Raw genomic sequence first — 27,266 nt, forward strand, 5'->3', positions numbered from 1 at the left:
AAGCAGCAGTTCTTAATCAAACAAAATATTAATACCTTAAGATGGAATCCTCTCACAGCACTGGCACCTGCTGTGGTGTAAAGAATGTGCGTCTCCTCAAAAAACAGGGAAGGTGCCCTGAACTACAAAAAAATGAAAGGTGACGTGGTGATGCTGCCAAGCTTTTGGTGGTTTGCTTCTTCACTTGTTTTTTCCACAAGGACATGCCTAGGTTAGGGCAATTGTGTTTTAGCACTGATACATCAACTGTTTGCTTTCCAGTTTTTCAATCAGTCTGGTGTCAGTTTGCTTCCTGCCTTTTTTTTCCCACCTTGTTTTTTTTCCCTAAATGCCATGGAGATGTGGAGATGCTCAGACCCTGACTGGTCATGGCTTTCAGCAGCCTGCTCTGGCTGACCCTGCCTCACCAGGGAGTTGGACTAGGTGGTGTCCAGGGCTGCCTCCCAGCCTGGGAGTCTGTAACTCCAACATCAGAAACTGCTGGGAGAGGGGGAAGATGTAATACTTCACATCCAAACCAAGGGCTGCCATTATCTGCTTGGAAAGCTCTTCACTTAACTTTCTGCAGTGTTAACAGGCAATCTTCTCCAGGCTACAAAAACTCCATGTATTGATGGAGTTGAAATGCTTGGAGTAGAGTTTCCTGTCAAATGGGCTTGAAGAAGAGTAAGGCAGCAAACTGTTCTCCTTGTTTATTTCTCTTTTAGCAGCTCTTCAGAGTGTTGGTGCTCTCTGCATATAAGTGATTGATGTATCACTCCATTCCAAAAGTTTTTCCAGTGCAGGTGAAAATGGTTGATCAATACCTAAGTTTAAGAAACAATCTTCAGTGGGCAGCCACAATTCTTCAAATGTCTTTATTAAACTTACTTCTTTCTATTTAGATGGCAGTTTTGCTCAGTGTAAATGAATTTCTAAAAAAGTGTGTGTAAATTCATTTCTAAAATGAATTTCTATAAAAGCTGCTGGCTATGTACAGTGTTCCTTTCAGCACTGCAATACCAAGAGAAATGCAAAGGCCAAGACTAGCTAGAGCTTGCTGCAAAATGGAAAAACAGCTCAGTAGTTCTCCTTACTCTGTCATTCCCATCAGAGTTTTTTCATTGCTCTTCTCCAACATGGGAGTTTGGTCATTTCAATTATTTAAGCATCGTAGACTTTTTAAAGACAAAATACTTTTAACAATAAAAGCATAGAGACTTCTAAAACTGATATATTGGTCTTGTCAAAACAAAGGCAAAAATAAAGGAAAGGTGATTGTTAAATCACTAGCCAGCTGAAGTTCAAAGTAATCAAAGACTGAAATTGCTCTGATGTTGTAAAAAAATGGAGCCAGGGCTTGATATGGTGGTGTTTATTAACTATTAAAGATATTTTGAAATGCAAGATTTTTTTTATACCTTCTGTCTAGATTCAGGCAGTTTTATTTTAATAGTGATGTAGTAAATGCTGGCTTGTCATTTATATCAACCTGCAGTTACTTTGTTTCTTTCCCTTTTCCTTGAAATACAGTCACATTACCCATTTTGTACATTTCATCGCTTTACACATTTTCAAGACAGACAAATCTTTTTCTGAAGATTTCTCCCCAGTTACCGACTTTTAATTACTGAACTGTCTGCAGGATGGAGACTGTATGGCATAAAAAGAGTTCTCAGATTTCAAAAATCTGTAATAATTCAGAAAGTGCTGAAATAATACACAGAATGCTGATTGGAAGAAGCCTCTGGAATCCAAACTCCTGCTCAAAGCAGGACTGTCAGCAGCACCAGATCAGGTTAGGCAGGGCCATATCACTGTCATATTTTCTAGAAAAATCCCTTCACCCAGGATTTTGCTCCTGGGAAGCTGAGAAGCATCACAGAAAAAGGAAAACAAATTCTTATCTCGTTTGCTTCTTCTGTGTTGTGCTCACATGTAGAATGTGTTTGGAGTTTGTTTCCAACAGGTGGTTGTTCATTGGTTTCATGTGAATTGTTTTGACTCAATGGCCAATCAGGGTCAAGCTGTGTCAGGGCTCTGGAAAGAGCCACGAGTTTTTCATTATTATCTTGTTAGCCTTCTGTAAGTATCCTTTCTGTATTCTTTAGTATAGTTTAGTATAGCATTCTTTAATATAATGAGTATCAAAAAATAATAAATTAGCCTTCTGAACATGGAGGCAGATTCATCATTCCTTCCTGCCACAGGGCACCCCGCAAATACAACAGGGCCACACTCGGAAATCCTCCAGTGATGGAGATCCTGCAACCAGTCAGGTTCCCCTTTTGTCTTTTTGCATACATTCCTACTTTGCCTGTGAGCACAGTGATCTCCAGCCCTCCACACTTCTAAGCAATTGTGCTGCATGGCACAAGCACGAGGAGGATACAGCAATGTGCCTGTCAGCTGCAGTGTTTTGTAAATTGATGGGGTTATGTTTTCCCTTTCATTCTATTTCAGTATTCCCATCTTATTTTGTTGATGACTGTTTCTCCATCTGTACACAGCCACGGAGCCTAATGAGCCTGTATCAGTCATCACTTCTCCAACAGAAAAGGTCTTTAATGCAAATTGGTATTTTAACTTTAACAAACAAAGCCTCAGCAGGACAACACTGAACCTGTTCATCTGTCTCTTCCTGCAATTCCCATACACTTCGGGGTACACAGTGACTAAGGTTGCTGACTAATTCACGTTGTTTCTGCCCTGCTAACAATAGCTTGAAGTGAAAAGGGAATCTGGAGGCTTTTAGACTATTTTTCTCTTCGTTACCATGAAAGATTTTCACATTCCTGAAAAAACACCCCTTTCTTTGTCATCCTGTGGGTCCTCACTCATGGCCAGCTTGTTTTGTACCACTGCTAAGAACAAACTAGGCACTTGGGTGTTTTAGCTCCTAGAAAGGCTGGGTAATTTTCTGTATTATAACCTGAGAGCAAAACCATCACCCATAAATTCAGGGTATTCATCATTCGGGATACCAGGGCCGAGGTGAAAAACAACGCGTTTTTTTACAGCTTCAGGAAACTCATCTGCTGTCTCATGCCTGTGGCCACAGGGTGGCTTCCTCTGTCTGCAAACCTGCTCACGGTCCTCGGGTAAGGTGGCAGGGAAACCCGAGTGCTACATGTCTGAGCAAACCCCTTCCCACCGCTCCCCCTGTGTAGGGAGAACTTTTCCAGCATCAGCATAGGAAGAACTCAAGCAAACACACCCAAGCTCTCACATCTTCCCCCACATTTCATGGAAACACACAGAGCCAAATTATTTCTTCCCTCCAGGTATGTGTTAGCTGGAGAAATTAAGAAGAGCAGGCAGCACAGTGTAAAAACATGTGTGCATTTCCTTCCACTGGGGAAGCTCCACATAAGGCAAATCATTCCAGAACAGTGACTTCCCATTTCTTCTCCCATCTTGCACAGCACGGTGTCCTCACAAGGAACTCCTGTGTGCCCTGTTTTCCACCACTGATTAAGTGCTATACCCCCCCCAGATCAGCTGCTTTCCTTTCTGCCCTGGAGTTAAGCCTGGCAGTGAGATGTCACAGCTCCTGCTTGCTCCATGCTGTAAGCCCAGTTGGAAATTAAGCACAGCCTCTTGTTCCACCCCTCTCTATCCTCTTCAGCCTGGTAGAGTGGGGAGGAGAATCAAAAGTAAAACTTTTAGGTTGAGATAAGAACAGTTTCATGACTGAAAACGAAGTAAAATGTAATAATAATTGTAAATAATAATCATAATATAAAGAGAAAGGGGGGAAAAAACAACAACAAAAAGAAAAAGAGTGAGCACAACGCAATTGTTCACCACCCCCTTCCTGAACCCAGATTTGTCCCACTTCCAAGTAACCCCCCAGTTTATACACTGGGTATGAGTTCTGTGGTCTGGAATATCCCTGCAGCCAGTTCCAGTCACCCATCCTGGCTATGCTCCCTCCCAGTTTTCCTTTGTGCAGCTCCTCACTGGCACAGCATCACACACACACACACACATATTATCATCTTATCACATATTTTCAGTATTATCTTTTTAGTATTCTGTAAGTATCCTTTCTGTATTCTTTAGTTAGTTAGTATAGTATTCTTTAATATAATATAGTATCATAAAATAATAAATTAGCCTTCTGAGAACACTGAGTCAGATTCATCATTCCTTCCTTCGTCAGGGATCCTGGCAAATAAAATCAGTGTGGAGCTCTGCACTGGGATGAGTGCCATAACCTCCACACCTCACTCCAGCCATGGCAGGAATACAGGGCTGAGTGGTCGCAAGAGAAATTGAGTAGCCAAGGTAAAGAGCATCCATTGTAGGACCCAGGTGCAAAAATAGGCTATGACAACAATAAAGCCAAAGCCCTGGGAACAATAGGATGTGTTTGCAAAGCCCTCAGTGGAGGTCCAGACTGGGTACCCTTCATGCCTTGTCCTAGTAAAGCTGTGGGCATTGCCTACAGGAACCTCACACACACAGATGATCTCCCTGTTTTGGTTTTCATGTTCAAGCACTAACTCAATACACCCAAGGCTATGCTTCTGCTAGTAACAGATGAAATCCCTGCAGGAGTGTCCCCTCTGTTGATGCAGTTTGTGCCCTCCTTTCACGGAGACACGGCTGTGATCCTGGCAAAGGAGGAAGCTCTTTCTTCCTCCTGAGTACCCTGTTGTATAGAAGTTACCTGCCTCCTGCCACAGCAGATCTGAGCATAGCAGCAGTGTGTCAGTGGCAGCCTGAACTAGGAATTTTTGCAGGCTCAGAAGGGAACTCCTCCTTCTACCCTGTCTCTCTGCTGAGATGCTCCCCAGAGCAATGGTTGTTGGGTATTTGTCAGGTGCTGGTACCACCTCTGAAACGCTGATGGATTTGCTCCTCCAAAGTTCCTGTTTGTTGACAGCTTTCAGAGCAAAACCCTTCTGTTTGTGGTGAGTTGCCCAGGGGGAAATATCTGTGTGTGGACACGGTTCTGACTGCAGCTCTGGAGTGGGGGCTGCCCATCTGGTGCACCTTGCAGCATGCAAATAGCTTGGAGTGGCAAAATCCAGAGAGCTGCAGGGCTGCAGAAAGCAACCTCCCTTTATATATCAGCTTGGAACTGCTGGAAACAATCCATCTGCACAGGTGGCACACTTCAGCATTCAGCAACTATTTGAAGTAGGGACTCAGATTAAGGTGGTTTTTTTTATTTTTGCTAAAGCTTCCATTTTGCTCATCTGTTTATGTTTTCTTTCATGATTCTGCAGCTCACAGTTACAGCCTTTCTCTTTTGCTTGCTCACTTTCCTTCTGTCCAGCTTTGCCACAGAGAATAAAAGATTTCAAGACTTTGCAATCCCTGGCATCTGAGGTACAAAACTGTCCTGTTCACCTGAGCTGTCTCCTTGGTTCTGACACTATCCAATCCCTTATTCCCATAGTTAAATAGCTGGTGGTGGATGGAGTGGTCTGGGCACCCATCAGTTTGCAGTGTTTTGCCCATCTGTCCAGTAAGTCAGTTCCATCTGGAGCTTGAGCAGCATCTTTGAAGTGATGAAAACAAGTAACTCTAAAGATTAAAAGCAGTAATGTCTTAAAACCTTTAAAAATATTCCCACGAGTGATCTCAGCTTTAGCTGTGGTACACATTGCTCCCTGTTCCTAGATTTATCCCCCCAGTACCCCTTTCCAGCTATCTTTGATTCTTACCTTTTAAAATAAGATGGGATCTTCTTACCATTTATATTTTCCCCATTCTTCTGCTTTTTTTTCTGCAGCAGCTGCTAATGCCAGCCCTCTTTAACTGCTGTTGCTTACTGTTTGGCTGGTTTTGGCCTCAAAATAGTAAATACTGACAGAAAAATTCTTGTCTTGGGTGTTGATGGCATTTGCAAGGGCAGCCTGCATAACAGTTGCATTCATGGTGGTTGTTGGAGCTCAGCAGGGATGCCAGGCTGGGAAGTGACAGAATCCAGCTAGAGTAGGCAAGACATCAAACTGGGGGGGTTTTGGGGCTTTTCTGCCTCAGCCTGAGAGTATTGGAGGAGAAAGAAGAGATAGCAAATACAAAAATCAGGTTCTGGTGTCTAAGAAGTAATCTTCTACTTAAAATACTTTAAGGAAAGTAATTAGACTTTTGGCTGTCATTATTGAAGAAATAAGTGTAAGTGTGGCTGGGTTTTGCTCTTTTCTGACACCTGCATCTGTGATTACTTTCCCCAGTTCTGAGCCCAGCACATCTGGTGCCATGCCCTGACATGCACCACTTGTCAGAAGAGGGGCAACCTTGAGTCTCCTTCAAGAAAAATATCTGACACCAAATGCCTCAGTAGTACACAAGATGTCCCTAAATGTTTGTTGCTTGGTTGACTCCATTCCTTTAAGTAACCATTCTGTTTGTTCCCAATATTCAGCAGGGGCAGTAGATTTTAAGACCTCTTGCTGAATATTCAACTAAGATTGCTTTTGTTTGCTCCTGCAGGAAGGGTTCCTGGTTGCTGAACCTGATGGAACTGCACAGATGGACCAAGGAGGAGAGCAAGAATACAAAGCCTTGGAGGAGACACACATGGGTGAGGAACAAGTGATGTAAGTTTTCCAACACAGAACAAGCAAAATGCTCTCTGGGCTGCCTCAGTGCTATTTGAGCCACTCTGTTTTATGCAGGTCACATTGAGACTTTGCTCTTTCCCCCTCAGGGAAGGCAGCCTGCTTGCCTTTGTCAGCTTGCAGGTAAGGGTGTGCAGGAAAAGGGAATATTAGGAATGTGGGAAGGTTTTTTGGGGATAAGGAGACACCTGTAGCATTGCCCTTGGCTCTGCTCTTCATGGTGCCTTCAAGACAGAGAGAACCTAGAGATGTTCTGAGGATCAGTGTCTTTTTCTGTTATTTCTAGAAAGGAGTGATTTTTATCCCAGTAAAAACCAGCTAAGATTTGTACCTGTTTCCTGTACCAGCTGTCTGTGTTTTCCCTCACAGTAAGGTCACAGACTGGGATGATTGCTTCCCACAGAATCCATGTCTCCTACGTGCCAGTATGTGGTATTTTTGGGGTTTCTAGGATGAAGGAGGAATTGAGAATTTTATTCTATGTTTTTAGAAGGTTAATTTATTATTTTATGTACTTATATTAAAGAAATGTTCTACTAAAACTATATTAAAGAATATAGAAAGGATACTTACAGAAGGCTTAACATGACATTAATTAAAAACTCATGGCCTCTTCCAGAGTCCTGACACATCTTGATTGTGATTGGTCATTAAGTTAAAACAATTCACGTGTTGGATAAACAATTTCTAAACTACATTCCAAAGCAGCAAAACACAGGAGAAGCAATCAGATAATTATTGTTTTTATTTTTCTCTGAGGCATCTCAGCTTTCTAGGAGAAGAAATCTTGGCGAAGGAATTTTTCCAGAAAATATGATAATGACACCAGTAGTCTTGGTTTTAGATGGTGTTGGCATCTATTTATTTAAAACCCCCACAGCACTGTGCTGGGTGCCTCTGTGTGCATATTGTGGGCCCAGCTGATGCTGTTCTGGGGCCATGTCTGTGGAACAGTGTGTTTGCTGGGTTGTATCATTGTTAAATTGGCAATTCCACAAATCACGCTGCTGTCTGGCAGCTTGGTCCTCAGCAGCAGTTAACTAAACTAAAATCCTAATAGGTGTTTCTCTGAGTTTTGTTTAGGTGCTTTTGGGGGTAGCACTTTATGACTGTTTTTATAAGTCTTTAAAAAGTATTTAGGATAACTTTTTCAACTGTGGTCTTTTAATTGTCTGATGAACTGAAAATGAACAGGAAAATGATGAACAGAAGAATGATGGCACTTGAAAAATAAGCCGTGTCAAACTGATTTTCTATTAAATGCTCAACATTTTTTCTTGGATAAAAAGAATATTTTGAATTCAAATACCATGGTTTTGCATTGTTAATGATTACAAAGAGGTAATTACAATTTCTTGACTGATTCCGAGAATTTCTGTGATGTTTCTGTGAGTGGTTTTGACAGTTTTAATAATTACTTTCTAAGGAACATGAGGGATGCAGGATTCTGAGAAAGCAGAAGGATCTGACCTCTGAAGGGATTTTCTTCACTTTGAGGAGGAGAATATTACTACTGGAAGTGTGTCCTTAATAGGAATTCTAGCTCAGGCAACCGCTTGGTACGGGGGAGGAGGAGGGAACTGGCAGTAATAACAAAGATGTTAATATCTCTAGCATGGAAGAACTCCCTGTAATGAGTGTGGCAGTATAGACTGAAATGCCTGTTCCACCCACGAAGACAAACAGGGGAAGAAATCACAGTGTGCTTCAGGCAAGAAAACGAAGCCATCGAATCTGTTGTGCTGCAGAATTTTTATTTTCAGCACCACACACAGGCCTGGCGCAAACAGTGAGCTTTCACACAGGGGTGAGCTCCCAAACAGGGGAGATCACTTAGGGCAGAGAATGCCCAGCATGAGGAGCACAGGATCCCTAGGAAACAAGCAGGCTGTGACCAGAATATGACTGGAATAACAGTCTGAGTAATGTGGATGCATCCATGCCTCCCTCAGCCACCAACTGCTGCCACAAAGGGCACAGCTTCTGGCTCCACTGGCAGCAGATCTGGTTTAAGGCATTTGGTCCCTACTCCCACCTTCTCCCTGAGAGCCTGAGTAATACAGTTGTGCTGAGTAAGTGTTCACATGGCTGTGCTCTTAAGATCCATGAGATGATCCCTGCTTTTGAAATGACAGACTTCCCAGAGTTCATTCCAAACTCAATTAGTCCAATCTAGACCACAGGACTCACGAGGAGCAGGGTATGTACTGCTGAGAGGCTTGGAGTCAGAGAAAAGACAGGCCAAAAAAAAAAGGAAATAAATAATATGGCCAGTATTGCTGTTAGTTCCCAAAAATTACTTAATTTAAGAGGTTTGTTGCTTTTCTTCCTCTTTTTTTTTAAATGTTTCCAAGAAGGGCTAGACCTGAAAAAGCCTGACACATTGCCTTTGTTGCTTCTGCATTCTCAGCCCCATCAGAAAGTCCATTGCCACCAGAGGATGGAAACTACAATTCATTTTGGTGCTGTCCTTGCTGCACATGCTGTTACCAAAACATTTATTTATTCTGATTGGTAATTCTGCCCCCATAAAACAGCTGAAAAAATGTCTCTTGCCTCAGAGCTGGAGTTGCAGCTGGTTGTGTACATTTGTGGAATGGACAAAGCAAGGCCAGGGGGGTCACACTTACAGAGTAAAAGGTGCCAGGGGCACAGAAGCCAAGCAGTATTAACCCAGTGAACTCTTCTGCTCTAATACAGTTTCTGTTTGTTTTTCAAACGACCCCACAGCATCCAAGTCAGATTTATTGCATGGTTAATTCAGGTTCCCTTAGCTGGGAGCCAGGCAGAGTGGGAGAACTATGAACATCTGAGGACATTTTCTGTGCCACACTTTTCATATTCTCTCTTAGTCATTCACTGAGGCACAGGAAGAATGGGCAGCAGGCCATTTTGGGATCAGCCTCTTTCTAGAGATGGCAAACAAAACTGCAGTGAGGACTTGCCTGACTGCATGACTTCTCAGAGAGATGGCTGTCACTGTTCTAAAAATGCCAGGTTGCCACCTAACTAATGTGACCTGGACAACATGTTGGTTTTGGTGCACCTTGTGCCCCCATGGGCAGCCTTGTTCATCTGGCAGTGAGAGTGGCTGCATGTGGGCTGTGGCAAACAATTTTACTCCAGAATATACTATATAGAGAGAATATAGTACACTAGTACCTCATGCAGAGCAGATGGGCAGGGACAGCACCCAGGTTCACTCCCTGGGGCTGCATTACACAGGGTGAAACAACATAAGAGTCCTGATCAGCTGAGTGAGATGATCAATGCTCATGCAGCCCCTTTGTGTTGCCACTTGATGTGCTGAAGCACACCAGCGTGTTACCCTTCCCTTTGCTTGAATTTAGTGCTCATCTGCAGGCAGCTGTTTTCCTTTTCCAGACTCTCCCTACTGGCTGCTTCACAAACACCAGTGTTCTCCCTCACTCCCCTAAACAGTTTGTCCTGTATTTTGACCATGACTTTTTTTGTTTTCCCATTAATCTGAATGAGATTAATCATGAAATCAAGTGTAATTGAGATGCTCAAACAGGAAATCAGTTAAGCTTAGCTGGAAGGGCAGCTTTTTAATTGATTTTCTTGCAAGTGAGGTTGAGCTTTTCACAGAAGTGTGTGGATCTCAGATGCTCCCAGCAATACTTGGGATGCTATCCACACTCCGCCTTTCAAAGATCTTTGAAACTAGGCTTCTGCTCTTCAAAAACATTTTGAAATGTGTTCTCTACATGCTGCACATGCTCGAGTGTTGAACTTTTAGACTTATAACTCTCAAAATCCTCTAAAGCCCCTTGTTGTTGGGAGCTCTGTAACTCCAGGCTCATTGATATGATGAGGGAAGTTGGGATGCAGGAATGTTTCATCTACAATGCAGCATCTTCTCTTAATTAAGAAGTGTCTCTCATCAGGATGACAGTCTGTCCATGGAGACCTCTTGATTACAGAGCTCTGCTACAGCAGCTTTCCTTTTACAGCTATTCACAAGAACCAGCCTGGGTTGCATTTTACTGAAACTGGGGAGAGAGATTTTTCATTCAGGCACATTACTGGCCTGAACAGAAGGCAGCCTCAGATCTCTCTTCTGAGGAGCGAAGACAAAAGAATTTATATAGATAAATATGTATTTCTATTTGAAGAGGAAAAAAAAGGGAAAAAAAGAGAAAAATAAAAAAAACCACAAACACGTTTCATCATTTTCCTCCCCCAGTACTAATTAAAACATACCTTAGGCTCAGAGGCTGCTACCCACACAAGTTCTGCCACTCTGCCCATGGGGTGAAGGCCTTTCAGTGCATGGGACCAAGTGCTCTCCAAGCCTTGGCAGCTCAGCTCCACAAAGATGCAGTTCCAAGTTGCATCAGTTGGTTGCACATTGCTCTCCGTAAATTGGCTGCACTGGGGTGTTGTGTGCACTGTGGTTTTACCAAATTGACCAGGTTTACTCTCTCAGAAATCCTGAGCACTTGACTGTGCTGAAAGCTCAGCTCAAGAAGCTGGGACTCCAAGTTATAAAGAAAAGCATTCCAGGCACCAGGTCCACACACCCTTTCTGTATGCACTCAGTAATTGTGGCCAAGTTCACGAAAAGAGAAAGAGAAATCCAGGAGGAGTTTACATAGCTAAGATAGCCTTCATTTTAGTGACCTGACCCTCCTTGCAGAATCAGTGATGTGAAGATGAGAGAGGGGTTGCAAGCCCCTTGTGAGGGATGTTGTCAGCAGCAGGGCTGTTCCCTGAGGGCAGCCCAGAGTCAGCAGCAGTAAATCCTGCTGGGCTATGGCTATGTCCTTCCCAACAGGACACAGTCCCAGGGGCCAGAGGCCTCTGGGCATTCTCACTTGGCTGACTTGCTTAACCCATATTTCCCCCTACATCCTCCTGTAGGGGTCCATTTGCAAGGACCATGGGTGTCTTTTCTGTCACTGCACATAAATTTAGTAAAGACTAATAGACAGCCTGGTCTTTAAGAAGGACACAGCAGTGGGCACTGTATCTTTACACTTTTTACACACTTTACACATCTTACACACTTCACACAAGGTAAAGCTTTTAGCTTTTTGTGCTGCTGCTTTAGCTGATCTCACCCTACTGGATGCTAAAACTCCTTGCCAATACTTGTAATTCTACAGACCTGAGGCCTGTAGAAACACACATTCTGGTTTTGCCAGGAAGCAGAGAACTTTCAGAGAGTAAATTAATTAATGATTTAGCAGGCTCTTGACTGTAAAATGCAACCAGTTGGAGCTCTGTCTCTCACTACCCTGGAGTACCTATTCAGAGACAAGTGCACTGAGTGAGTTGTTGCTCCAAGAGAAGATCTGATAACTGGGACAGGAAAATCACTCCCACCTGCTCTGGAGAGGCTGATGGAAACCAACATGACATGTAAGCAGAAAGGATTTCTGTCACACAGCAAGGACTAAATGAAAACACTACACATGCTGTAATAAGTGGTCCTGTGCCATTTGAGGCAATTTCTTCAGACTCCTTTCTCTAATTCATTCAGAAATGCCCCTGAATCACGAACCTGTACCTACAGCCAGGTGCTCACAGTGCAAGTTGTAACCAGGAATTGCAGTGGGAGCTGCAGGGCACCTCTCCTTGGCTGGCACAGACACTTTCCAACCCAGAAGTGACGTCCTGCAGAGCTCTGAGCTGGGTGACCTCTCAGTGTTTCTCTTGTCAGGTCTCCTCACCCTCATTAGTCTTTTAAGGTATGGATGGACACCTTTCCTGCTCCATGTTGGCTTGGAGACTTCTGCAGAGAGAGAGCATTGAGGGATGGAGAGAGGAGTGATAAAGAAGCCCAAAGAAAAACTGAGCACTTTCAGAGGTGGTAAAACAGAGGATGAGTGACAATTGTCAGAGCCAAGGGATGCTCTGCCTTGCACAGGGAAATACAGGGCAGAGCTGAGAGCTGCTTCTCCTGCACCTGACTGCTGATAACACCTATCAGACACGATCTAAACATGTAAATGCTCTTTAGGTTACACCTACAAACGATGTGAGCCTTAATCCATTATTTACAACACTGAGACAGGATCTGAATTAAGGTGATTGTTTGTGACACAAAAATAATCAGTCCAGAGTACTGCAGACCTAAGGACAAAGAGACCACAAGAAAAGAATATGTCTGTACTAAAAAGATGAAAGTTTTCTGAATAAAAAAAAAGTTTTACATGTGCAAGAGCAGGGGAGAGTTTATCCTTTCTCTGAAGGAGTGTGACTCCATAGGGTACCTTCATGGATTTTTTATATAAAAATACTGGGCAGAATGGTTTTTGTATGTTATCCTGTGAATGGTATGAGATTTATAGAGGGTCTGCTGCTCCACTGGAAAATATTTGGTTTATTGCCCAGTAATCAAAAAAATGGGTTGAAAACTACCCATGTAAACTGCTCATATCTTAGCAAAAATTGGGCAAATTATTTGCCTGCAGGATAATAAAAAGGCAGATTGGTGGGAGCTTTCCCTGCTTTTATTCTCCATGGTGACAACTCAAAGGCAATGACTTCGATGCTGTAAGCATGGCAAATGTATAATGCTTGGTAATTGGGGATGTGGATGTCTCCCAAAAAGCTATAAAAGTGTTACATTTTCATTATGGAGTATTGTTACGTCCTTCTCCCCCTCATATTGAAAAAGTTCATTACAGGGGAGGACAATCTAAGTAAAATGACAGCAGCAAAGAAAGCCACTCACTCACTGTGTAATGGCTGGGAAATGGCTGTGGTAGGCAGCAACAGAGGCAGGAAAAAAGCCCAGCCCATTTGTAAACAGCAAGAGAATTGTACCCCTGGGCCAGGGCTCAAGTTTCCCTGGACTGAATTTTGCTTTTAAGCCAAGCCTGTCAACTTCTAGTTCACACTTCTAACTCACCTGCAAGTAACAGCACCTTGGAACTCCATTTGCTTTCTGAGTCATTAAATGCTGCTCCTCTCTGCCGCTGCTCTCACCAAGGACAATGAAACCTGAATGCATTTGCTCCTGCTCTTTGCACTCCACACCTCTGACTGCAGCTGCCCTGGGGATGGAAACAACACTGACCCGTTTTGAAATTATGTTCAGCTTTCATTTTTAAAATGCTTCCAGTAACACCACTGCTTAGGCTTGAGAGAATATCTGGAGGGCTTGGGGTTTTGTTGTGGGCATTCTGTAATTTTTGTTTTTATAGGGGGTAAAAGTGCCTTTTTACAAAATGCCACTCATTCTACATCCAAACATCTCCATTGGAACCCCTAGGCACCACACTGAAGGCTGACTGGAAATAGCCAAAGGAAAGCAGAGGGGCCAGAGAGGCATGACGAGCATGACAAAAAATGACAGGCAAAAGGGAGAGGAGGTGATGGCCTCCCCTGGCAAAGCCCCAGTGCAGGCAGGGGTGAACGTCAGAAAGAATTACAAAGGCCACAAGAGAATTCATATGGGAATCACGGCAGGTTCCTTCCTTTAGTATTAGCTAACTTTATTCTTTAGATTTCTGTTTCTAATGCTGGTAAATCCAGCTGGCATTTCTGAGATCACATCAAACTAATAGCTGTTCCTTCACATTATGCAGTAGATACCTTCTCTGATCTTGCAGGAAATGAGAAAGGGACTTTGTGAGCCCCAGGTGACATGAGGGTGGTTTCAGCATCACAGCTGTCATAGAAAGCACGTACAGCCAGCAAAGCCTCATGGAGATACTACACCACAGGGGTTTCTGCAATTAGAGGGGCAAATCTGCACCTGGTAGATGCCAAGGCATCTTTGCTCTGGATTCTACTTTGCTCCAATAAAAAATGGGCTAAAGCCCCTTTAGCTTTTATTTCCACGTGCCAAACCTTGAACTTGGTGACCAAGAACAGATCCTCATGCACATCTTGTGTGAAAGCTACCTGGAGAAAAAGACAGCTCCATGCAGTTTCTCAACAATCTCCACATCATTATTTTCAGAATAGCCCAGGCATGATAAACACGGTTGTGCTGCATTTATGTACCTGGAATAGTTTGTGGCAAGGTTTGACTTCTGCAATATTTTGTGACTGCTCCTTCTCAGGGATCTCTCCCAGCAGCTGTCCTTCACCTGTCAGAGATGCAGCTCTGGGGTGCACTGCTGATGGCCACCCCTGACCCAGCTCCAGTAACAAAGGTGGGGATGTCACAGCTCCAGTCCCCTGTACCATATGCCAGCACAAAGACCTGAGCAATTCTGGCTGCCTGTTACAGCTCATAAATGTTGGGAGTTTCTCAAAAATGTAAAGTATTGAGAGTGCTAATTTTGTTAATTGTCCATTTCAGTGGAAATGGGAGTGTTCTGAGGATCTTCACACTGAGGCCACCCATTGGAACTTTTACAATGTACTTTGAAGGAATAATGGAATTGATGAAAAGTCATTGTCATTGATATTTATTTTCCCATTCCATTATATAAAAACCTTTTTTTTTTTCCTCCAGTAGCCAAGATCACTTTTTCTGACAGTACAGCCAAATCTACTGCTAAAGCTTGATCCTGCTTTTGCTTTAGGGGCTCTTTTAAATTTTTACAGGATTCTCTCATTATCTGTTTTCTTAGCAAATCACTGTTGTGATGCTGTCATTTTAAGACCACAAAACTCTCCATGTCCTTGACATGACCCAGGCATCCGTATCCAGTAAGAAAAGGATTTTAATTTTATGCCAGCAATAAAAATTCATCACTGGAAAACTTATCATTTAAGACCCCATATTAACCAGGCTCATTATTTCCCAGCACCAGCATTCTGCAGGTGTTCTGAAAGATGGCACAGACACAAACCATTACTCCTCTCCTGAAACATGAGCTGTCTGTCAGTCTCTGGCCCCCTGCTGCAGGAGTCACAGGTCATTAGGGTTGTGTAGCTGTGCAGATACTCTAGTCACCCCTCACTTCTTGATTTGGTCCATTTGCTGCTGCTGCTGCTGCAGACACATTTCTAATGGGAAAAATAAAGGTAGCCTGAGGACAGATGTGATCAGTAACTGAAAATTCCTGTAGATTTGTACAGAGAGATACGAAATCCAATAGCAGGGTTGCTGCTGCTCAGATCTGACTTCAGGAAATTAAGACCTCCTTTTTTTTTTCTGCAGCTGAAACTTTTATCATCTGGTAAAACTCACAAAATCACTAGTCATAAAATCTTCAGTACTTTTCCAGGTACTTGGATTCAAGAGATATTACCAAATTCTCACAAACAGTTGTTTGTACAATTAAAACAGTTTTCTTAAAAGAATTGGCTTGCAACTACTTATTTATAAGCTAGATACACAAATGGCAACTTCTTACACACAGTGTACAGATGCCCTAAAGTACCAGCACTGAACAAACAAAACTGACTCAAATAAATGAAGACTTGTACTTTTAATACACACAGCTCATTCCTGAGGGTTTGATCAAATAAACTACAGTGACTGAGATAAGGGACAGAACACAACTGAAATGAGGAGATTGTAATGCTCAGGCTTTCAGTATGATTTAAAATATAGAGGTATTCAGAGACTGTAAAACCACTGGTTTGGCCCCTTTTTGGGATAGTCAGATGCATTTTCAAATTTCTGTGTCAACTGTTTCCTGGGTCTGATGGAAACGATAGCAGGCTAAGCTGCCTTGAAATTCATGGCACAGGGGTTGCCAAGGTCTTCATGCTAACAAAACATCAACTTACCAGAACCCTCATAGTCAGGAATGAAATGTTTGACTTAAAACAGGATGTAGTGTAGCTCTGTAGGCTTCCCAAGGCCTGAGAGAACTCAGATGGCAGGCACCTGCCCACCTCTTGCTAACTGTGCTGTGATTTTCCTAAAAACACACAATTAATGGTAAAAAAAAGATGAAAATACTTAAAATGATAGTCTCTCCAGGAATAATACAGGTAGATGGTAAATGCAGTTGCTAAGTTGCTCTACCTGTTTGAAAAGTCAGGACATCCAGGCAGTCAGATCGCCAGTGCTGGTAAAAGGGAAACATCAGACTCATTTTAAAGGGATAAAAGAACAGGGCCCTGGGAATACTTGACCAATCAGCCTCACCTCTGTGCCCTGAAAGATCCTCCTGGAAGCCATCTCAAGGCATATGGATGGGAGAGAAGTTATTAAAGACAGCTGGTATGGCTTCACCAAGGATAAATCACACCTGCTTACTTGGAGACCTTCTATGACAGAATGACTGCATTGATGGATAAGGAAAATCCATTTGATGCCATGCACCTTGACTTCTGGCCCTTGACACGGTCCCACACAACATTTAGTTTCTAAACTGGAGAGAGATGGGTTTGATGGATGCACTGCCTGATGGACAAGGAATTGGCTGGATGGCCACATCCAGAGGATCAGTCAATGGCTCAGTGTCCAGAAGGACATCAGTAACAAGTGGCGTCCCTCAGGGCCCTGCACCGAGGCTGACACTGTTCAACCTTCATTAATGGCACAGACTGAGCGCCCTCTCAGCACCAAGCTGGATGATGGATGCCATCCAGAGTGACCCTGGGACAGGCCTGGGGAGCAGGCCCACAAGAACCTCATGAAGTTCAACACAGCCAAGTGTGGGGTGCTACACCTGAGTCAGGGCACCCCCTGCTATTGATGCACACTGGGGAAGAATGGAATGGGAGCCCTGAGAAGGACTTGGGGAATTAGATGATCTTTAAGGTCTCTTCCAAACCATCCAACAAATCTGTGATTTTATGGTGCTGGATGAAGACTGGACACGAGCCAGCCACGTGCTCTCACAGCCCAGAAAGCCAGCCATATCCCGGGCTGCATCAGGTGAGTGACCAGCAGGCCAAGGAGTGGCATTTCCCTCTGCTCCATTCTCCTGAGACCCCACAAAGAGTACTGTGTTCAACTCTGGGGCCACCCACACAAAGACATGGACCTGTTAGAGCAGGTCCAGAGGAGGGAAACAAAAATGGTCAAAGGGGCTGGAATACCCCTTCTATAAAGACAGGCTGAGAGAGTTGAGGCTGTTAAACCTGGAGAAGAGAAGACTCTGAGGAGACCATAGAGACTTCCAGTGCCTAAAGGGACCTACAAGAAAGCTGGAGATGGACTTTTTACCACGGCATTGCTTTTCAAGTAAAAAAGGGTAATTTTAGATTGAATACATGGCAGAAATTCATTACTCTGAGGATGGTGAGACACTGGAACAGGTTGCCCATAGAAGCTGTGAACGTCCCATCCCTGAAAGCGTTGAAGGTCCAGTTGGACAGGGCTTTGAGCAACCTCATATGTGGAAGACATCCCTTCCCATGGCAGAGGATCAAAACTTTAAACCTTGAGATCTTGAAAGGCTACCTCCTGCACAAACAATTCTGCAGTTCCACAATTGTATGTTCCTGCTGGCTAACCTCTCTCTGGCCAGGAAGACCCAGGACTGGGATTTCCAAAACTACAGCCATCACTAGAGGAGTGTGGGGGAAGAACATCATCCTTTCATCAACTCACCTTCTCACATGAAAACTGTCATCAAATCTATGGAGATTATTCTTCCTCTCCCCTGACCATTCCTGGTGGGTAAACTATCTGGCAAAGGAGTAACACAGAAATTAATCTATCATTTTTATGGAGAACTGCAGTTAATGTACCTTGTGTTCCAATCAGTACTGCCAGTATGAGCATCTGAGGCCAGACAGCTTCTCAAATTCCCAGAGGAACAACAAAGATGTCACTTCAGAGGGTGATAATGTCCATAACACAACAGGGCACTATGTTGTTTCTAGGTGTTATAAGGATCAAGATAATGGACCTTGAAATGTTCCCATCATCTTCCCTCACATGGTGATTTTAGCAGCTAAATAAATGACTGCATAATACCCTATGAAAACCAGAATGTCAGGCTTCCAAATGGTGTGAAGCACTCACTTCTAAATAAAGCTATTCCTGAGACAACAGCCACTAAAACCACATCCCAACCAAAGTGAATGGAATGGTTTTAAGTGAAAAGGGTGACTTTCACAGCTTGTAGCCATCCACAGTGCTTGCTCTTTTCCTGCTGCTGTTACTGCTCTCTTCAGTAGTAGCTTCTTCTGGGAAACTATTCCCAGAAAGGAGTGATACCAGTGGCACAGGATGAAGGTCTGCAGCTGCCCTCTCACTGAGACTGTGCCTTTTTTGCTTCCTTGGAACGAAAAGGCCACTCACTAGAGTGGCAGAAGTGTCTAGTGGTGCTGGAAGCAGAGCACTAGGAAGGCCAGAGCACTGCTTTTAAAACAGTGGAGCAGGTACTCCAGCTTGAAGCTCTACAGGCTCACAGTTGAGCTGCAAGGAAATGCAACAGCATGAAAACAAAACACAGCTGGGGGGCAGGGGGGAAACAAATCATGCTCTCATCACAATAAAAGCTACTTTGACCCACTTTCAGAACAATACATCAATCTCACCTGCAACTCTCATCACACAACGAACAGAACTAAATATATTGAACAAACCAGCTCATAATTGTCTCTTTCCCCATTCAGCCCTTATCAAGGTAACATCTCATCAGTCATTTTCTTACAGTGTCTGAAAGGATGTGGATTTTCTTTCGTGATTTAGGGCCTGATCAGCTGGAGGCAGTCTGCAGTTGTAAGAACAAGGCCTCCTCCCAGCACAGGGGTGATACAGAAAAGGCTTTAAGTATGGAGACAATTTTGATCCAAACAGAGAACTGAGGAGACAGAGAGAGCAAGAGGTGCACAGGCTTCTCTCTGCACATGGGACAGGGCAAGAGGCACAAAGGCAGCCTCACTTGTAGTTCAGGGCTGCAGGGAGGGCTGCAGAGGCAGTAGGGATGTGGCTGCCATCCAGAGCAGAATGGAGGGCACTGGAAAACAGGGTGCCAAAGAGAGCCCTAGTCTCATTTTCCTGGCAGACTCCCAGAGCCTCTGAGAGCGAGTGCTGTCCATGGGAGTCTGTCTCTTAGAAAAGCCTCAGCTCCCCTGGATGAAACAAAAAGTTGAAACAGTCCACGGCTGATGGCTGCAAAGGTTCACAGAGGCATGTCTTGCTTGTTGCTCTGCATCTTCTCCACTGCAGTCACCTCATGATATCCAGCCCATCAACATGACAAGTCCACAACAACTTCAAACCACAAGGGACATCCTTGTTGGGAAATCATTCTGAGAGGAAAGAGAGAAGATTAAATGTCAACAGGGAATCTCTCATTGGAACAGACAAAGGGACAGACAAAACTTTGACAGAGACACAACTAAACAGCAACAGCTTTGCCCACTCACAATCCAGTCCTCTCTCCCACAGCCAAGTTACCCTAATGATAAGGTCTCTCTCGTGGTGCAGATTTCCCCAGCTGGGTTAGATGGGGAAGATCCCCTTCCCCAGCAACCATGAACTTATCAGTCCTCAGCAGCTTGGGCTGTGGCAGGATGTTCTGCACTTGCTGGTATCCTGTGTGAGGAATGCCTTTGGCATGAATGGCCCCCACAGGACCCCATGGGCCCATGCACCCACAGGAGTCTGTGATCTCGCCCCTTTCAGAAAGATGTCCTTACATCATCCCCTGCTACCAGCCCTGTCCCAGTCCAGAAGAACAAGAGCCTTTCAACCCTTCCTTAACAAGGATCAAGGCCAAAGCAAAGCCCTGTAATTTCTGTAAGGCCTGGGTAACTTCCCTACCACAATCCTCCTGAACTCTAGATAAACTCCCTCCGCCTTGGATTACCAGGCCACAGATGCCAAAGACATCCCTTACCTCCCCAATTCCAGGCACATCTGGCTTTCCCCTCCATCATGGACTTCTGTTGTAGGAGCTATTACCCTTTCTGGCTTCTTATCCCCTCATTTCCTTCCCCCCTTCCCACAGGGAGTGATACCCAGATGTCGCAGACATCTTTTATGAAAAATCCTTGCCTTAGGATTTTTCCTCCTGAGAAGCTGAGAGGCCTCAGGAACAAATGTAAACATTGATTATCTGCTGCTGTGGAATGCAACAGCTGGATCTGTGATTGGCCCATGTTGGTTGTTTCTAATTAATGGCCAGTCACAGCCCAGCTGGCTCGGACAGAGTCCGAGACAGAGCCTTTGTTATCATTCCTTCTTATTCTGTTCTTAGCTAGCTTTCTGATGAAATCCTTTCTTCTATTCTTTTAGTATACTTTTAATGTAATATATATCATAAAATAATAAATCAAGCCTTCTGAAACATGGAGTCAGAGCCTCGTCTCTTCCCTCAGCCTGAGACCCCTGTGAGGACAGTTACACCCAGACTCCAGGCGTCACCCTCCTGTAAAACCCCCTTGCCCACCAACTCTGGTTAGTAACCCCTGCCTGGTGGCTCTCCGCTCAGCCTATTTGGACCAGGACCACCAGACATGGCCTCACTGTTTTCTTGGGGTCCTTTTTCCTCTTCTTGTCAGAGGCATTGAGGTAGGCCTGTTCCCTGGCCCTGTAGGAAGGGCCTCGGCTCAGCTCCCTCTCGCTGTAGGGAGGCAGGCTGTCCTCCTCCTCCTCGTCCTGCTCGGGGGACGACGACTGCGGCGGTGGCGGCTGCGACTTCTCGGCTTTGTAGGTGGAGGGCGGTGACCAGGCGTAGTAGGTGCTGCCTCCTCTCTGGCTGGGCTGCGAGCTCAGCTTCGAGGGGGTGGCACAGTGGTCACCGCTCTCGTCGTAGCTCCGGGATTTCCTCTCCAGGACGCTGCTGAGGTAGGAGTGATCGTATTTCTGGCTCCCTCCGGGCGTGCGGCTCACCAGCCTGGGAAGGTGCTTCTCCTCGTGGGCGCGTCTGCGGGGCGGGCTGTAGGACCAGCCCCGCTCCGAGTCCGTCAGCGGCTCCCGGCTGGCCCTGCAGCGCTTGCTGTAGTATTCCTCCATGGAGCTGTCCTGGCGGGACAGGGCCCCGCCGCGCCCGCCGTGCGACTCGGAGCGCTCGAAGCGCCGCAGCTCCTGGCTGTCCGCCCGCCGCGGCCGCTGCTGCCCGTAGGACTCGGCAAAGGCCGCCAGCTCGTCCATGGACACGGCCGGCACTCCCACCGAGAAGCTCTTACGGGACAGCATCTCCGACTTGGATCTCTGCTGGCTGGGAGAGGAAGGAGAAGTAGAGTTAGATCCAGCTGCACTCATCCCCTCGGCTGCCTGCGCAGACAATGGAGGGAAACACGCCCTCCTAGGGGCATGAATCATCTGAGCTGTTTTCATCGTCTTCCATAGGAAGAGAATCTATCACATCCTTGAAACCCTGGGTTCTCTCTGCTGAGTGTAAAGGCAGCTTAGTGCAGATAGCTCAGGTTCTTCGTGTCTAATGTTACCTGAGGTTATCCCCAGGGTGCACCTGCCCTGTCCTCCAATATGCAGGGCTCGATCTGCTTCTCCTTCATCCTAGAGCTTGTAGGTGTATATCCTGCTGGAAAAACCCAAGAGCCCAGCCACAGAAGCTCACAGCAGGGCAATTTTGAAGCAGGTTTAAAAACAGTGAGCTGGTACAATAGCCCAGTACTGAAGGAAGGAAATCCCTACCATTGCTTTTGGAATACTGGGCTGCTTGAGGAAAGGTTGGGCTATCTCTCTTTAGGCACCAGAGTGCAAGTCCTTCAGGCCTGGAGCACCGGTCTAGCTGCACCAAAGCACGAGGCTGTGACTCATATATAATAAAGCACAGGTACAAAACTCAAGAGAGAGATTTGCACTTTCCCACTATGGGAAGGGTGGCTTGGTTCCCTATTATCTCACTTTGACATACCACTAGGACTGGAGCTTGTACCTAGCTTTACCCAGCTAGGGAAGCTTCAGCAGGTTCATTGCTCCTTAACAGATGTGGCTTTGCAATACTCAGAAGGGGCAGAAATAAGAATAAATATCTACTTCAGGAAGAAAAAAGTATTACAACTCTTAAATATCAACGGAAATATATGATTTTTACAGATCTGCTTGCCAGAGCACAACTGCAGCTCTTGTTACACGTTAGAGTTACAATCAGCTTCATTCTGACCTCATCTAATATCCCGTCCAGATTTCCTACTTCTCTCTAGCCCCTCTCTCCCGCTAAGCAGAGCAAAGGCAGCAGGAAACAGGGGAGAGCTACCAGTCCATCTGTCCCTTCTGCTTTCTTTAGCCCTTTGCCAGACAGAGCTGCCCCCTGCAGTGGTGTCCCTCACCTGTGCCAGTAGCTGTCCCGCTCGTCCCTGTAGTCAGACACAGCCTGGGAGCGGGAGGTGCTGCCCACCATTCCCGCCCAGTACTCGGCGTCGCCGTCCGCGTCCCCCGCGGGGGGCAGAGGCTTCCTCCGCGCCTGCCGGTAGGGCTGGCGGAAGTTCAGGTCCTCCTCGTGCAGGGAGCTCAGCTCAGACACGGTGTTGTTATCTGCAGGGGAGGGTGCAGGGAAGAAATGAGATGGGCATGGCCTGATGGCAGCCAGGCGGGGATTCTGAGGGTATCACAAGCAGCGGGAGATGCCTGTGTTCCACATTACTGACTTCAGCCTTCGGGAAGAGCTTTCTACCTGTCAGCTCCCTGCCCTTGCAGGGTGGTCACCGAGCTTGGTGGGACACCACTACAGCACAGAAGTTGTGCCCCCTCCCCTTTTCCTGGTGTGAGACAGGCTGGCTCTGGATTTGGCCTGACTTGCCCAGCTAAAACAAAAGCAACCCCCTCAAAAAAAGAAGATTAAGGAAAAAGTAAAAGTCTGTCTGAATCACTGTCAGTCTCTACCCCATCAAGCACACTGACATCTGTAGGCCTGACATACCAATCTGCAGAGGTCTTTTTATAGTAAATCTTGTGGGTGGAGAAGACAGTGTGCTCAGCAATGACTGTTTTAGAAGTATATATAATTTGTTCGTTATGCCTAATCTGAACAGAGCTTTGATGTAGTGTCATTCCTTAAAGCCCTTCAATGATTTTCAGGATCCCACACGTCTGTTTTAAGTGAGCCTCTAGCAGTGCCTAACATGGGTTATCTCTGTGTGCTGCCCACAGGAACTGAGCCCCCAGCCTGCCACTGTCCTCTGCACACAGCAGCCACAGGACAAGGAGCAGCACTGCAAGCCCTCCCCACATACCCTGTTCCATTCTGCACCTCTGCCTCCTAATGTGGAAAGATCCTCCCTTGGGGGTTTGTATTCTGACACACATTAAGTGCAGCCTCAGCCTTTATTTAATGAAATAAAGTGTTCAAGAGGCTATGGGAAGACAGTGAGAAGCTCAGTTCTGAGTTTGCACCATACCCCTATTCACCACCCTGTTGCTTCTGCAGGGCAACAGCCACTCCAAACAATCTTCCTGCTTCCTTCAAGCCACACTCTGGTCACTGAGCCCACAAAAGACACTTTCAATAAAATCATTCCTCTCCTATTTTGCCATGCTGGGAATTTACAGACACCACATTCTTAAGAAATTGTGAAAACAATATCCCAGCTATTATCACACCACAGGCTGTAGAAGGTATGAATAGGGACTTGGCTTTTCAGATGCTGATGATCCCAAAGTTTAGTTATATGAGTGGACAATTTTCATGAGCTTTTCAGTATCCTTCATTTTGCTGTAAGAATGATTAGGTAAGCACCAGACTTTTAAAATCAGAACATACCTGTAGATCCCTACGACCTAGACTTTATCTGTCCCAATTAGCTTATCCTGGATATCATATCCTAGGAGCTGACCCTGAGACAAACCAAGTGAACTTGCTTAGGTCAGTGGGAAAAAAAAAAATCAAACCATGCTTGTTTCTCACATCGTTCTCGCATCCTCCTAGCCGGGTCAAACTGAGCCAATTCTTTCTCCACATAGTACAGCACCTTCATGGAGTCCCTGTCCTTGTCAGCCTGGATCCTGTACCCTTTGCGCACTGCTAGGGAGAGAAAAGGAAAACATTAGAGGAAAACCCATGTAAGAACAAGGAGCCTTTCCCACAACACTGCTAATTCTATAGCTGAGCTCACGTCTGCAGGCAGGTAGGCTGCGTCAAAACACACTGAGTCAGTCGCTGCTTCACAAGAAATTCGTCTACAGTGTGGGATGTGAAGTTGTAAGAACTTGCATCATTTTCAAAGTTTGCAGGAACAGCAAAAACGGTTTGGAAATGCCCAATTTGTACAACCCAGTGCATCCAGTGATGGACACTGAGCATGGTGGGACATCCTCACAGCACCTCACCCTCCCTCCTGTGAGACAGGCTCGCTCTGGAGTTGGTCTGCTTCTCCCAGCTAAAACAAAAGCAACCCCTCATTGCCACAGAGTGATTCCAACTTCCAACTCCCACAGATGATGGCAGAGAGAAAAGCAGAACTCATTTCTCCTTCCTCAGCACTACTGAAAGGATTTGTCATGGTATGGGAGAAGCAGTCCCAGAAGATCAGGCTTCCTCTAAGCTCTGAGTCTGCAGGAGAAGCAGGTGGCTGAGCATTTGGGAGCTGTCACTGTGCAAGACCACTCCACCCTCCCACCCCCATGAATTTCTCCTCACACAGGTTGAAGAGCATGTGGCAGAAGCTCCAGGGAATATAGAAGGAAACACAAAGTCCCACAAAGCACACCACACTGCTTTGAGATTTATACTGACTCCAGGGATGAGGCCAGCCAGGTCACTGGTAGCTGTGAAACTGTCTGCTCTGGGATTTTTTACAAGCTTTACTTTACAGAAAAGGTATATATCTTAGACATACATTAAATCTTTGACTTCTGGAAGTCTGGACAGTTTTTTGACTTGTCCATGTACCTGTGTGTAAAAAAGAAGGCCCTACACACCTGGAGCCAAAGCAGATTTAACTCTGGCAGGTTAGCTCCATGCACACTTTACCTACTAACAATAGCTACAAACAGCCTGACTACCTTAAGGCAGGTCTGTGATCAGCAAGCAGAGAACTCCACCTTTCCACTCTTTCTTTGAAGAAAATAAGGGGTTTACAGCAGATTATTTAAGAAAGGTGTCAGCCTGGAGCTATTTCAGGATTGACAGAAATTCAGGTCTAGGTACAAGAGAGGACTACAACCCTCAAATCCAGCCTTATTAGAGAACCATCATAAGGACAATTCACTGAGCACTACAAAATGGAACCTGCCTGCCTTGCATGGGGTTAACATGTTCCCTTGTGGGAATACTGCAGTGTTGCATGAATGCTCCTGCTGGGGAACAATTTAAACACTTGGACAGTGGTTCTGAGCCAACCTGTTCCTTCTGTTTTATCCCTCAGCACCGCAACACATCGAGCTATTACCATATGGGTTCGGTAGTACGTCGCATAGTCTGTGCTGTGTGGGCTGAGCAAGGACTTGGCAGAGGTATTCTTAGGCACCTCCTGCCCTAAACTGCTGTGCATGTGTCTCTGTGCACTAGGAAATAATCATGCTGTGCTTCAGAAATGGCTATGCCTTCAGAAGCAAAGTGCTTTACTGTGGGTTTGGACTGTGTAAGGTAAGTGATTACATCTTGAGATATTACCTTGTGTGTCTGCACTTGGGAATGGTACAGGATGTAAAAATATAGTGGAGGTCTATCAGGGTCCTTCTTTTAACGTGCCTTCAGACAGCTCAGCTGACAGCAGTGTGTGCTTTATTATCCCTGTGAGTGAATGAGTGAGTGCACAGCGGCTGGAAATGCAGACAGTGGTTTGCAGAACACAAGGAATCCTGCCTCTGCCTCCCAAAGTGGAAGCACAGCAGGTCTCCTCAAGTGAGGCTGCACTGACTGGCCTCAGAAGTGACAGCTGTGGCTGCACTGCATGAGCAGCAAGAGCAGTTCTCCACCTCACCATTGTGGCTGGTACCCCACTTCTGTCTGGTACTGTGCCAGGAGAGGCCTCTCTCTATTCTTTCTTCTAATGTGTGGACTAGGAGCTCAGCTAAGCTGTCACCTCATTTATACACAGGCCAGCAAACCACTCTGACCTGCTCATAACCTCTGGGGAACTTGAACAGGCAGCTCCCAGACTCTGTCTCCCAGAGCCACTGCTCACACCAAGGCTGTGCCAAATACTATTTGGGCAACCTCTATAGCTCCTGGAACTGATGGAGAATTAGCCAGACTTCATGCTAGCCTCATACTAAGCTTGCTACTGCAGCTGTGTATCAAAAGGCAAATGAATTTCTTGGTTAATTCTGCAAGCATCTAGAAATTAATTTTGGATTTAAATCTGCAAAGATGACTGTGAACAGCTCACAAAAAGTATCTTCCACTACAGAGGAAGCAGTTTTGTCTCTATGTTTGTTTATCAAATACTTCTCATAATGATACTAAATGTTCAACTTATTACATCTCTTCATTATTCCTTCAGCTGGGAACCAAAGATATTATTGTTTCTTCCTCACACTCTTCATCTCTAAATTGCCATAATCCTTTAATAAGGTCTGAATAATTTTAAGCTCATTTTAATTATAAAGAAATAAAGATGCAGAGGTGTTGACCACATGTCCAGAACCACTTGCTGAAGTCAAAGGGAAAGGAACATTCTTCCCATATTTTCTTCTCTTGAACAGTTAATAAATTTCTAATGTTTAATTTGTATTTAACTGGACACTATTTTTATTCTTCTGTGGGTGGAACCAACTCAGCCAAAACTGTAAGCTGTCTCCCTCCCCAGAAAGGGCAGCACTGCTATTTTTTTTTTTCAGACAAGTATGTTTAGGAAGTAAATGATGTCTCATCCTTTCACCCTTTTCATGTTAAAGATCTAGGCCCAAAAGCTTCCCTGTGTGCAGAGTTTAAAGGATCTATGCAAGAGCCTCTAGGTAACCACTGCATTTAAAACAGGGCATAAATCCTAACTTTTATGTTGTCAACACTCTTCTAA

At 45.1% G+C, this 27,266-nt stretch overlaps 1 protein-coding gene across 2 annotated transcripts in view; it reads right to left on the reverse strand.

Moving 5' to 3' along the window:
• Positions 1–14,931: 14,931 nt before the first annotated feature.
• ILDR2 (immunoglobulin like domain containing receptor 2) overlaps positions 14,932–27,266 on the reverse strand; it is a 40,591-nt gene continuing 28,256 nt past the window's right edge. Inside the window, exons 7-10 of one of the 2 annotated variants that reach the window (XM_036393112.2) lie at positions 24,212–24,328; positions 22,638–22,842; positions 20,869–21,562; positions 14,932–19,649 (exon numbers count right to left, since the gene is read on the reverse strand). In XM_036393112.2, coding sequence (XP_036249005.1) covers positions 19,614–19,649; positions 20,869–21,562; positions 22,638–22,842; positions 24,212–24,328 — 1,052 coding nt within the window. In that variant the 3' untranslated portion in view covers positions 14,932–19,613. The other variant, XM_054514092.1, reaches the window with a different exon arrangement.

The sequence above is a fragment of the Molothrus ater genome, chromosome 2, assembly GCF_012460135.2.
Source record: "Molothrus ater isolate BHLD 08-10-18 breed brown headed cowbird chromosome 2, BPBGC_Mater_1.1, whole genome shotgun sequence".
Taxonomy (NCBI): Eukaryota; Metazoa; Chordata; class Aves; order Passeriformes; family Icteridae; genus Molothrus; species Molothrus ater.